Below are 13,712 nucleotides of genomic sequence, written 5' to 3' on the forward strand. Positions count from 1 at the left end.
AAGGAGAGCCCTATTCATTTTAACTAATTCAGCAACAAAAGTGTTGAGGATATCATATTGTATTCATGTTACAAAGTGTAATGCTGTGTACACATAGCAAAATAGACACCCAAGCACGGATTATGGTGTACACTGGATATACAGTTTTTTCCTACATAGGGAGAGAGGTAGATTTGAAGTTTTGAAAGTGCTGTAATCCAATCAGCATTTTGATATGAATAAAATCTATGTAGTATTTTGCATTCAATAAAACACATGTCACTTTGCTTCAGAACAGTTGCTAAATTACAAGAGAAATTAATGAAATCTGTGGCGTTTATGCAAGGTACACCAAACATAAAAAAAGAACTGTACCTGCAGATCTCCAGGGAAATGATTTCTCAGTAGAGCTATAGAAAAGGAAACAAACACACAAACTTGAATTCCTTTCAAATGTTTTTTCCTTAAAAAAATAAACAGTACAATCAGCACTCGTATGTGGAAAGATCTCAATAGAGTTCAGCAGAATGCCATTTCTCCCTTCTCCCTCCTTGGTACACACACACAGATAAGTACTTCAGGACCATCGGCGAATGGGAGGTCTGAGTACACTTCCTATAGCCACATTCAGTTGTTCCCTGTCACTCAGTCATGTTATGAAACATCCTCACTAACCCAAGTGAGAGGACTGGGTGTGGCCATGAGTCACCCATTATCCAAAATTATCCACCATGCATGGTGAGCCTTATGGGGCCCTTGGGGATATCTCTCCACACGGGCACATTATATCTTAATATGAAATTGAATTGATACCACATAGCAAAGCCAATCAGTCAAATCAGAAACCCTTTGCAAGCAAGGAAAATGTAGAAGACACAAGCTTGCCTGAAAGGGATTCTCCATTAACAACAACATATGACAAATCTTGTGCATCTCATTGTGCATGTGGTGCAGCCATCTCCATTGAAGCAAAGGAGGATACCTGCTCTCACAGAGCTCTAGACGCAAGCTGGAGCATGTGCAGAATGATAGGTCTGGAATATCATCAGCTGAATCACAAGAAAATATCACTTATGCTAATTGTGCAAATTAACACTGTGCCAGGAGCACAGCAGCAAATCAAAACTATTCTTCTAAAGTTAAGCACATTTAGTCCTATTGATTTCAATTTAAGGTAGATTGCACCACTATTTTGCACCAGCTATTTTTTAAAAGCAACATTCTTTCTCTCTGGCATATTGAATAATTTAAAACAATTTACGTAATAAAAAATTTCACTCCACAAATATGATTCATTTATGTAAATTTGTTTACTCTTTACAGTAGAAGCTTTTGTTACTAATCTTATGCCTTTAAAATACCCAATTTCAAAATCAGTGCCACTCAGATGACAGTATATACTGAAGCTAATATATTAGCATACACAGATGAAAAATTCATCTAAGCATTTAGATTTATTTCTATGTCAAAATAAAATTAGAAAGAAAACCACTTAATTTATTTTGACTTCATTTTACTGACTAGCAGTAAGTGTAAGAAAATATTTTGGTACCACACTTCACACTCTACCATGCATGAATCCATACAAATGTACTACTCTTCTATATACATTTAATGCTGACTTTCCATAAGGCACTAATAAGAACAAAATGAAAAGCAATGATGTTTCGTTCACTTCTGTTAACTGCATTAGGATTAGGAGTCAAGTATAAAATATACAACAACTGTTGAGATAGGGAATGATTTTGTGTTTTCCCTGTCCACTGCAACTCTGTGGATATGTTTGCACTCTGGTACTACATGGATGAGATTTCACAAGCCCAAAGAACCTTGGCTTATCATTATTTATGAACTGGGGACTGCAGTTTACAATAAACATATGGTTAAACAAGTTAGCTTCAAAACCCACAGTTTGAAGTTGGCCTGGTTAGCAACTGATCACTGATCAAGATCCAATGCAGCATGCATGGGCATCTGTTAGAGCAGTGGAACTTCTCTGTCTTCTCCCCACTCCAGCCCCCTACAGCCCCCTACACCCCCCTCAGAGCTGCTGCAGAGTATTGGGGGACCCTCTAGACCAGAGTTGGGGGCTGGAGGGGAAAAACTAGAAATCCCATTGTGATAGCAAAGATCCTTTTGTACAACCAGGCAGTCATAAGCAGATCTCTCCCACCGCTTGTTGTAAACCACAATTCTGAAGATTCTTTGAATACAAAACAAAAACGGGAGGAGGAGGAGAGAGGAGTGTGTAAGCCCAATACTTCAACTCAGTCTCATGAAGGCTTCTAATAAATCATGCTTTAGCATTATGTGGGAACCAGATCTGTGTCAACACTATACATTATTACTTAAAATACAGGTTTACAATCACATTATGCAGAAGTTGATTCACTGATATTGTGTTTAAGGTACTGGAAATATACTTTGAAATAATAATTCCAGGTACAGATGGATAAAATCATTGGTTTGTCTTTACTTGAATCTTGTCATTGTCCATCACACCTGCGAAACATGCAGCTTCCCTCACCAAAAACAAAAATCCTCAAAAGGAAAAAAGTAAAGAAGAAAACCAAAGGGGATGGAGACAAGTTCTACTGGAAAGAATGGGCACATGGTTTCTGTCTGATGCACCCTGACTGCACAACACATAAGAACTTAAGAAGAGCCCTGCTGGGTCAGTCTAAAGGCCCATGTAGTCCAGCAACCTCTTCCCACAGTGGCCGCAGCCAGATGCCTATGGGAAGTCGGAAAGCAGAACATGAACGCAACAGCACTCTTGCCACTTGTGATTACCAGTGTGCAGTATACAGAGGTATACAGCCTCTGACACCAGGGGTAGTCATCATGGCTAGTAGCCATTAATAGCCTAGCCTTATCCTCCATCAATGCATTTAATCCTCTTTTAAAGCCATTCAAGTTGGTGGCCATTGCTACATCTTGTGGGAACAAATTCCATAGTTTAACTATGTGCTGTGTGAAGAAATGCTTCCTTTTGTTTGTCCTGAATCTTCCAACAACATTCAGCTTCACTGGATGGCTCAAGGTTCTAGTATTATGAGGGGTGAAATTGTCTATCCACTTTCTCCTATGCATAAGAGAGAGACCATCTTGGCTGTAAGACCCTCTCCCTGCTTGCTGGCCTCTTTCCACCTGGCCTGGAAGGGTGGGCCCTTGACTGACTGCAGCTGTAAAAGGTATCACAACCTGAAGATGCCAGAGACCACCTTGACTGTGGGGTGTTGTTTAAGGGCTTCTGTTTGGGTAAAAGTTTGATTTTTGATGGTCGGTTTTTTTGTTTTGCTGTTATTGGGATTATGCTTCTGTATTTTATTGTTGGATTTTGTTAGGAATTATAAGGATGTATCAATTTATTGTATTTTTCTATGATGTTTTTGTTAACTTATTGACTATTTGAATTTATTTCTTACAGTGAGTTGTGTAACTTTTTTCCTGTTCATATTGTGAGCCGCCTTGTGCATAAATTGTTATGGAAAGGTGGCATATAAATAAACAGTGATGATGATGATGATGATAATCTTATGGAACTCTTATGTCCCCTCCCCGCTCTACTCACTTTTCCCCTAAACTAAGAAGCCCCAAATGTTGTAACCTTTCCTCATAGGGGAGTTTCTCCAGCCCCTTCATTATTTTGGTCGCCCTTTTCTGAATGGTACAAAGTATTCCAAGTTTGAACCACACTTCCAGATTATAGGACAGAATGTGATTTAACAAGATTTATATACACCACTTAATCAAAACCAATAGCAGTTTACATAAAATAATATAAAACATTCATAAGAAAATAGCAATAACATCAACAGACTTTAAAAACAAAAAATTATCAAAATATTAATAAAATTAATAGTTTTACAAACAATATTCACAATAGAGTGGCATGTCTGAGAAGGCTTGCCTAAATGGAAAAGTTTTTAAGTAACTGTCAAGACAGTACAATGGAGGTGGCTGCCTAATATTAATATGTTGGTAGGATTTGCTAGAAGGATTTTTTCCCACATGGTTTAGATTGAAATGCTATCATTTCAGCAGAACAGATTTCTGGAATTGTCAGTAAAACTAGCAAGAAAGAATGGTCACGGCATCTTCAGCAGACCGATAATACCTATAGATATGAATCTTCATCACTGCCTACTTGGATATTTTTTATGGGCTTACCCAACATCTGAAAGAGCTAATGAAGAGACACTGAATATAGTTAGTTGCTTAAGATGAAACCCCATCATCTAAATTTGTGCTGATTCAGGTCTAAACTAGACAATACATTAAACATGTGATACTTTCAGCTATAGTTCTGTTTGCCATTTACATTCATGGCAGACTGAGTACACTGAATGTATGGGAGGGAGTAGGTTTTCTTCTGACCCTGCCACTTCATCATATGTTTGCCTTGATGTGCAGTATTTCCACACATGTGCGCACATTCCAATGTCCATAAGCCTGTTATTTGTACCCACCACTAGCCAGGGACACCTCTGTGCATGTGCTAGGGTATACTATTGGTCTTTTTATGCACACATTCAGTGAGTGTAAGCAGTATGGCTGGAGGCTGGAGGGGCTGCATTGCTCTCCCAATATCCTAACACCACACATTGCTGCAGGTTACCGAGGAAGAGGGGCAAGGCAGCAGGAACCTTTGCACTGTCTGGCGTAGCCAATCTTGACACTCCTGCCTCTGTGCTTGCACTGAGCTTCCTGCTGCCTTGCCCCTCCCCCTCTCAGTAACTGGCAGTGACACACAGTGTTGGGAAGCCAAGAGAGCCAAGCAGCCCCGACTGCACAGCCCTGCCTGTTGCTACTGGGTATAAGCCTGCCAGCCAAGAGATTCTCATCTAGCAAAATTGGGAGGGGAAAGATAATGAATTAAAAGCATTTTTATACCGTTCCACATTGAGAGGATAACAGGTATATGGATACCCTGCAATCCTTTTGAGGAAGGTTGGCATAAAAAATGTTTTAAATAAATATATGCTATTTTCCTTCCCAATGTTGCTGTATAAGAATCACATGCTGGCTGGCTTAAAACGCAATGAATGTATGCATAAAAGGAACAATAATATATCATAGCACATGCACGGAGGAGTCACAAGCTAAGGGCTGGGTATGTTTCCGCTACCCCACTGCATAGTAAAACCTGCCTCCTGCAGCTTTTATTTCTAAACAAACACACAAAGCTCAAGAGATATGAATTCTCCATTTGGAAATTACACATGAAAAGGAGAAACCAGTTTTTTTGTAATCTTGGTTGACGATGTGGATGGTATTAGAATGAATGAGTTTATTCCTTTCTAGTCAGCAGTTCTTTTGTTTACATGGAATCAACCTGGAGCCAGCCCTGAACTTAGATGTTATGTTATGAGGAAGCTCAAACTATTTGTGCCTGTACTTCTCCTGTTTCTGCAAAATGTGAAGTCACCAATTATTTTCACGAGTGATGAAACAGTCTCTCTTCCTAGTGTCAGGTAACCTCTGTCCATATAAATTAATGGGCTGCTGTAAGACTTTTGAAGATACCAGTTGCTTATAAATAAAAGGTCAAAGGTTAAAAATGTTTTTTTTAAATATTCATGACTGTTTTTCAAAGTGTCTGTGCAATGGAAAGAACACATGTAAAGAAGAAATCCAGAAACTATTTTCCAAGTCCTATTAAGTTCATAAATCAAATCCCCCATGGTATCTCACAATATTGTTGTGCAGAGTTAACTATTTCTGAATAAGAATATTGTACAACTGTAATATATCTTCTAACTGAAATTTGGCATCAGTATAGTAGTATAGTAGCTTAATTACACACACTCAAACAAAACACTCTCATTAGCTGGGGCTCTTAATCTCATTTTGTCTTTCCAACACAGCAATTGGTGCTAAACAAATTACCCAGTTCAGTTATAGATCCAATTTTGGAAGATGTGTAGTGTATGAAGGAGTAGCAAAATGATTTCAAGTCAAGGAATGGACACAAACCATGCTGAACTGCTACATTCACAGGAGAAATGTCTGCTGTCTCAACCTGTGATGGCTTTTCACCCTTGTCTTAACTGTTTTTTCCTCCTCCCTATTGATAAAGAAATTGGGAAATTACAAATGCACAAATATGAGAGAGTGGAAGAATGTGAGAAAGAAAGACCATCATCATATCTGTCGTGGTACAAATCACACAGGGCTATTGGAGAGTTGCAGTAACAGTACATGATTTAAGGAGAGAAAAGCTGATCTTGCATTAATTGGAAAGTGGTGTATGTACAAGGGAGTATGTATCTTAAAATCTGATGCAAGGTGATATGTTTCCAGCAAAAAAAGGGGGTTGGGTGAGAGAGAGGTACACATCTACTGCTGCTACTAGCAAGACCATAGATATCCCAACCAGCAAGGAGAGGCAATTAGATGGGAAGCTGACATCAGAAATTGATTGCCATTTGCCATTCAGTATTTTTCACTCATTATGTGCACATGGTGTAGGACCATAGAGAGTTGCTCTTAAGGAAGCAGTATATAAGTGACACATCACATCTCTTGGGTCAGAAGCTGGGGAGACCTTTCCTGATTCCTGTCGTGTTCTCTTAAGAGCCTGGGAGCCACATTTTTAAAGGAGAGTAAGCATTTACATAATGGTATATTTACTAACTGATCCAGTAGACAGAGTGCCAGACAACTCGAGCCATGTCCAGCCAATGTAAACAGAATTGTGTACTTAGTGCTGGGTTGTCCACAGGATGGGATAGGTTTATTACCTAGACAGTAGGCAATCGTGGGACTGCTAGTTCTGATTTTATACTACGGGAATATTCAAGTTTTTTCCCCTAAATCTGAGTAGTTCTGCTCTAAACCCATCAGCGCTTACTCTCCAAATGGGTGTTGTTAACTGAAGTAAGCATGACCTTCTATTGCTGCATAGTGTAATAGAATCTATAGTAGTTACATCACAAAAAAGTGTTCTTATAAAATATCCTCTTAATTTCAGAAACATTGCCATATTAATCTAGAGAGCCAAAAGAATGATGAGCTGAGACATTTTATTTACTAACTCATTTACTATAGAACAGCAGTCTTCAACCTTTACAGATTTAGGAACAGCTTTAACCCCAAACTGCAACATGAGAACCTCTTAATTTTTTAAAATAAAAAACAATGTATCCATTGTTTGTTTATTTATTAAATTAGTATCCCACCCTTCCTCCCAGAAGGAGCACAGGGCAGTAAACAAATGACAAAAAACTAGACATCTTTAAAACTCTTTAAAAACAAAACATCTTTTTCAAAAGCATCTTTAAAAATAATTTCAACACAGATACAGGCTGGGATAAGGTCTCTTACATTATCACACCATCTCCTTTAAACTCACCTCCCATCCTTCTCTGGAAAAAAAAAATACCCTTTAAAAAAAGGGACTGGGAACTTGTGGCCTGCCAGATGTTGCTGTACTACAACTTCTGCCAACCCTGACCACTGCCCAAGGTGGCTGGGACTTACGAGAGATGGAGTCTAACAACTGCTGGAGAGCTGTAAGTTCCCCACCTCGGCTTTAAAACAAGTGGACTGGTGTAGTTTTAGGTCATGGCACAAGTCACTTGTAGGTCCTGACCCACCAAATGAAGACCAAGGCTACAGAATAATTTTGTTTAGGCAGCACATCAGATGCCTTTCTCTGGAATTAGAAACAAGCCTGTTTTGAAGTCTAACAGTTGCCCGTTTCTTCCTCTGCCCCATAAAACACAGACTGGAAAAACAGCTTATGTAATTCATATAAAAATGTAATGTAACAGCCACTTAATGAACACTGTATAAAACAAATGGGATGTGTATGCTAAAATACACTTAGATGGATGATAGTACAATGGCAGGCTCAGGGGCGAGAATGATAGTGGGGGAAAGGATATATAATAAAGAACACCTCATTAACTTTTAGAAAATGAACAAAATTTCTTAGCCAAACCCATCCCATTTAATACTAAAGACACAAGCAATTAATTATAAAATGTGCAGAAATATTTTAATAGATGTTCTTTAAAAACAGAATTTCCAAAGGATGCATACACACTACCTTTCAAAAGTATCTTAGTATTCATGTACATGGTTATTTAGTTTAATCAATAGATAGGAGAATGATTTTTACTGTTTCTACACAATGGAGTATGAACTGATATCACTTCCTGTACTTGCAAAGTTCAGGAGTGAGTGCTGAACAGTATTATAGCTGAAATGGCACCATTCACAACCATGAGAGAGATATTGCAGTCTTGGGGGAACCCAATGGTTTGCAGAAATAAATAAATAAAGTGGGTGACCTTAAGAGGGAAATCCAAAAACAGCCCAGAGAGGACAACATGTTCTGTAGCCATGGAATAATGAATCAGTTGAAAAAGAAAACTGGCAAGGAGGGATATGAATGATGTGGTTGGCTAGAAGCACCTGGTGAAGAGGAGGGTATGCCCACAGTATTCCGGGAGGCTTTAAAACACTGGTAGGAGGGGTGAGCTGTGAGAAAAGGCAAGCAACATTGATGGGATTAGGAGGGCCTAGTGGAAGGTGGGCAATTGTATCCATGTTTCTCTTCCTTCAGTGCGTTTTGCTTCATTTCTCTGTTGAAAAACAATCAAAGGAGAATAGAGGAAGAGACACTGAGATATAATAAGGGTACAGAGAACCATCTCTGCATAGGTCCTTTCTTGGTTCACACTGTGAAGCTATTTTTATATTATCATGTAGCTGAGAACGGACACCAATGTCTCCACAACCCTCGCCCACAAAAGACTGTGGGAGCAAAAAGATGAAAGAGTTCCTACTCTTTTTAACACAATTCTTATTGTGAGTGAGGGTGTGCGGGAGTGGGGGGGATAACTCTGCTAATACAAATTCCAAAGCAAAGGCAGTTCAATGTCCCATTTTGTGAGCTGGAAGGGGCTGATGAAACAGTGTGGCTTATCACAGCCCTGCAGTGCAGTTCACACTGAATACAGAAAGTCAGGCTCTGAGTGGTTGATGACAACCCTGCAGTGTTGTTCAGAGGTGTTGGGCCCCTATTGCAGGTTGGGCTGCATACATGCACCATTATCTAAGAAGCATAAACTGGTGATTGGGGTGGGTGAGGATCAATAGCCAAGGCTGAATCCTGACAATACAGAGGTACTGCAGTTAGGTTGTTCTTACTTATGCCTGTTCTTACAATCTGTTCTAGATGGGGTTGAGCTCCCCTTGAAGGAGCAGGTGTATAGCTCAGAGGTACCCCTGGATCTAGCATTGTCACTGGAGACTCAGGTGACCTCAGTGGCATGGAATGCCCTTTAACCAGCTTCAGCTGATTCAGCACCTATGACAATTTCTGGGCAGGGATAGTCTTGCCACTAACTGTGCTCTGTTAGCATCCCTAATGGATTACTGTAATGCATTATATCTGGGGCACTTGATATTATTTATTTATTAAATTTATATCCCACCCGTCCTCACAGAAGGAGCCCAAGGTGGCAAACAAATCAGTAAAAAAATACTCTAAAGCATCTTAAACAAAACCTCTAAGTAATGTACAAGAAATATTAAAATTATCAGTAAAACAGTTAAAAAAATTAAAACATTTAGAAGACAATTAAAATTAGCAGAGACTAAAAAGATTAACACATATTAACATCTAGGTGTCTGGATAGGCTAATGTTTTAGGCAGGCGCCAAAAAGAATACAGTGATGGCACCTGCCTGGTGTCAATAGATTCTCAAGCGTAGGTGCTGCCACACTGAAAGAACAATTTCTTACAAATGTGGAACAAATATTATGTGGCACCTATAATAGAGACAGTCTCATAGATCAAAGAGAACTTGGAAGCTTCAACTGGTGCAAACTCATGTAACACCGATTCTGAAAAATCTACTACTTTGGCTGCCCATTTGCTTCCAAGCCTAATTCAAGCTGTTGGTGCTTACCCTTAAAGCTCTAAATGGATTGGAACCCAAATAACCAGAAGGAGCACCTCCCCCTATACTAGTCTGCCCATTTCTTAAGATTTCCATGTTCCATTGCTGGGTGAAGTTATTTATTTATTTCAATATGCATCCCACTCTTCTTCCTAAAGAAGCCTAGGGTGGCAAACAGTAAATATTAAGCACATTTGAAAATCAGTTAAAACTTACTTAAAACATTCAAAACAATTAAAAACCATCTAAAACATTTTAAAAGCAATCACATACCCTCACAGTTATTAATTTCACAGTCACCGTGGCCAGTGTCTATCAGCCATCAAATGTCTAGGTAAACAGGAATGTTTTCATATTATTCCTGAAACTCAGTAATGAGGGAGACAGCCTCCCCTCACCAAAGAGGGCACTCCACAGACTGAGAAGCACCCAAGAAGACCCTGCCATGGGTCAATGCCAACCAGGGAGCATCCAGAGGTGGAACCAGCAAAAGGGCTTCTCCTGCCAATTGCAGGGCTCAAGACAGTTGATACTGGGGGATTTGCTCCTTTAGGTACTTGAATCTCAAGCCATTTAGAGACCTGTACGCTAGTTCGAACACCCTCACTGGCACCCAATTCTTATGTGTCACTGTTATACATCAATGAAGGATACACTCTTCTCTGTGGTGGTGTGGATTGCCCTCTTCATCAGGGTACAATTGGTGCTGATGTTACAGTCATTTTGGTGCCATGTCTGCCCAGGCATTTTAAAGTTTGAAGTTTTGTTATCTAGTCTGTTCTGCTTCTTTAACTGCCTCTCAGGTTTTTATTTGATAATGATGATGTGTTCAGCTTTAATTGTATAGTATTGAAATTGTTTTATTTTTCTTTACCTATGTATAGTGCTCCAGTATCTTTGTAGATGAAGGGCGGTCTAGAAGCATTTTCAATAAATACATGTAAATACAATAAATACAATAAATACATTAAACTTAAAGATGGTGAACTGACTAAGACGCCGAACTGGGAGCTCCTGCCAGTTGATAAATAACATCGGACTACTGCTCGCTAAATACCGGTAAAAACTGGCAAATACTGGATGAAGAACATACCTTGCTGTTGGTGGCGGTTTCCAGTTGCAGAGGAGGCAGCCCCTATGTTATCTTGGGCCGGTTTGAACTGTGTGCTGTGTGGGCCTCGCTGCCTGGGCTGCAGCGTGATTTTTTCATCTGGAGGTTTTCTGCTTGCCGATTCATCTGCCTCGCTCTGGTCGTTGGTGGATGACGCGGTTTCAGGAGCCTTTTGGGGCCAGCTGAGGGGCGCCTCCTGCATGATTCTGGGACTGTGCGGCTGCTTATCTCCTCCTCCTTTTTTGTGGTGTTGCGTGGAGTTGAGGAGTACCATCTGGGCGACGTTTTCACGCTTTCGGGGGGGCCGTCGGACGGAAAGGGGACCTTTTGCTTTTGCTTCCTGTTCCTGTCTCCTGTCCTTCATCGTTTATCCCCTGCGGTTATCGACGGAGCGCAGTTTGAAACGAGTCTCTTCCTCTTCAGGCTGGATTTTCCAACATCACCTCCAACTAGCGTGGACTTGAGTTTGTGAGTTGCTTACTGTTGTGATCTACAGGCAGAGACTTCAACTTGGCGTTTGTGTGGTGATGGACCTTGGCTGGGCTATTCTCGACGGAGCAAGAAACAGCGGAGGTGATGCTGCTCGTCTTGAGTAAACTGGCTTGATACACTCTTTCATCACCAAGGCGCTGTTAGCTACGGACTGGTTTTAAATTGTTTTGTTTGTTGTCTGTTGGTTTGTGGGTGTGTATGTAGTGTGTATGTAGTGATTGTGTGTGTGATGTATGATATATGTTAATACCTCTAACTTTGTTAGGCGAAGAGAGGCTCTGGCATTGATGCCTGCCTGTACAGAGTGTGGAGACTGTGTTGGTGTATTTGATTTTTGAATGAATGTTGGTGTGTATATGTGAGTGTGTCTGATGTGAATGAGTGTGTGTGTCTGTATATATGTTCCATTATGTGCCTGGGAAAGGGGTTTTGTCATCAATCGGGGGGACTTGAGGGGGCCCCAATTAGTGTAGTGACGGGCAGAGGGAGGTATGGCATTGTGCCAAGGACGCGCCAGGTAAGGGGAACGCGGCCCAGACATGTAGTGGCTGTGCCTTGTTCCGGTCCTTCTCACATCCGCAGGGTTGTTGGTTGTCCTCTCAGCCTGCCCTCGGATCTCCAGTTGCTGCTTTTAAATGCCAGATCGGTGCATAATAAAACCTCCCTCATCCATGATCTGATTGTGGATGAGGCAGCCGATCTGGCATGTATAACCGAGACCTGGGTGGGTGAACAGGGAGGAGTTAGTCTTTCCCAGCTTTGCCCACCGGGGTACTTGGTTCAGCATCATGGTAGATCCGAGGGTCGGGGAGGTGGGGTCGCTGTGGTCTATAAGAGTTCCATCTCACTCATCAAGCACCATGTCCATGCAGTTACCGGTCTGGAGTGTTTGCACCTTGTGTTGGGTCAGAGGGACAGACTGGGAATCTTGTTGGTGTACCGCCCACCCTGCTGCCCAACGGCTTCCCTAACTGAGCTGACGGAAGTGGTCTCGGAGGTATTGCTGAGATCCCCCAGACTATTGGTACTGGGGGATGTCAACATCCATGCCAAGGCTACTTTATCTGGGGCGGCTCAGGACTTCATGGACTCCATGACAACCATGGGGCTGTCCCAATATGTTAGTGGCCCAACACATATGTCGGGGCATACTCTAGACCTTATTTTTGCTACTGGACATGGGGATGGTGATCTGGATGTGGGGAGTTTTACATCTCTCCCTTTGTCATGGAAAGATCACCGCTTGCTGAAGTTTAGACTTTCAGAGGCTTTTCCCCTCTGCAAGGGTGGGGGACCTACTAAATTGGTCAGCCCCCGGAGACTAATGGATCCTGAAGGTTTTCAAAGGGTTCTGGGGGATTTTCCGGCTGATAAGACTGGTGCTCCTGTCGAAGGCCTGGTCGAACTGTGGAATGCGGAGATGACCCGGGCTGTAGACACGATTGCTCCTGCGCGCCCTCTCCTGTGTAGAGCTCATACAGCTCCATGGTATACTCCGGAGCTGAGGGCGATGAAACAAGATAGGAGGCAGCTTGAGCGGAGATGGAGGCGAACTCCCGATGGATGCAATTATGAGCTGGTAAGTGCTTCCACTAATCTGTACTCAAGAGCGGTGAGGGTGGCAAAAAAACAACATTTTGCTGCCACTATTAAGTCATCTCTTTGCCGCCCAGTGGAGCTTTTTAGAGTTGTCCGAGGGCTACTGCATTCTGGCCCTCAGGACATGGTAGAGTCATTGGTGGCCCGCTGTGAGGAGTTTGCTGGACACTTCCAGAATAAGATCTTATGCATCCGCCGGGACTTAGACTCCCAGTTTATAGCAGTTGATCCTAATGAGGTGTCCGGAGCACAGTCTTGTCATGTTCTATTGGATGAGTTTCAGTTGGTTCAGCTCGAGGACGTGGACAGGGTGCTTGGACAGGTGCGTGCAACCACTTCGGTACTAGATCCTTGCCCCTCTTGGCTTATAAAAACTAGCAGGGATGGAACAGCTGGTTGGGCCAAGGAAGTGATAAATGCCTCTTTACGAGAGGGAGTGGTCCCTGGCCGTCTGAAAGAGGCGGCAGTGAGACCACTTCTGAAAAAACCTTCCTTGGACCCAGAAAATTTCAACAGCTACAGACCAGTAGCGAATGTTCCATTCCTGGGCAAGATCTTGGAACGAGTGGTTGCTGGCCAGCTCCAGGCGCTGTTGGATGAAACCGATTATCTAG

The 13,712-nt window shown here is 41.7% G+C and overlaps 1 protein-coding gene across 5 annotated transcripts in view; it reads right to left on the reverse strand.

The window, feature by feature from the left end:
• The window catches only part of PKP4 (plakophilin 4), a 147,769-nt gene that overhangs the window by 62,166 nt on the left and 71,891 nt on the right, over positions 1 to 13,712 (reverse strand). For all 5 annotated transcript variants that reach the window (XM_061608711.1, XM_061608709.1, XM_061608710.1 and 2 more), the window contains one exon: positions 355 to 389. In XM_061608711.1, coding sequence (XP_061464695.1) covers positions 355 to 389 — 35 coding nt within the window. The remainder of the gene's footprint in view (positions 1 to 354; positions 390 to 13,712) is intronic.

Source organism: Rhineura floridana, chromosome 2 (assembly GCF_030035675.1).
Source record: "Rhineura floridana isolate rRhiFlo1 chromosome 2, rRhiFlo1.hap2, whole genome shotgun sequence".
NCBI classification, from domain to species: domain Eukaryota; kingdom Metazoa; phylum Chordata; class Lepidosauria; order Squamata; family Rhineuridae; genus Rhineura; species Rhineura floridana.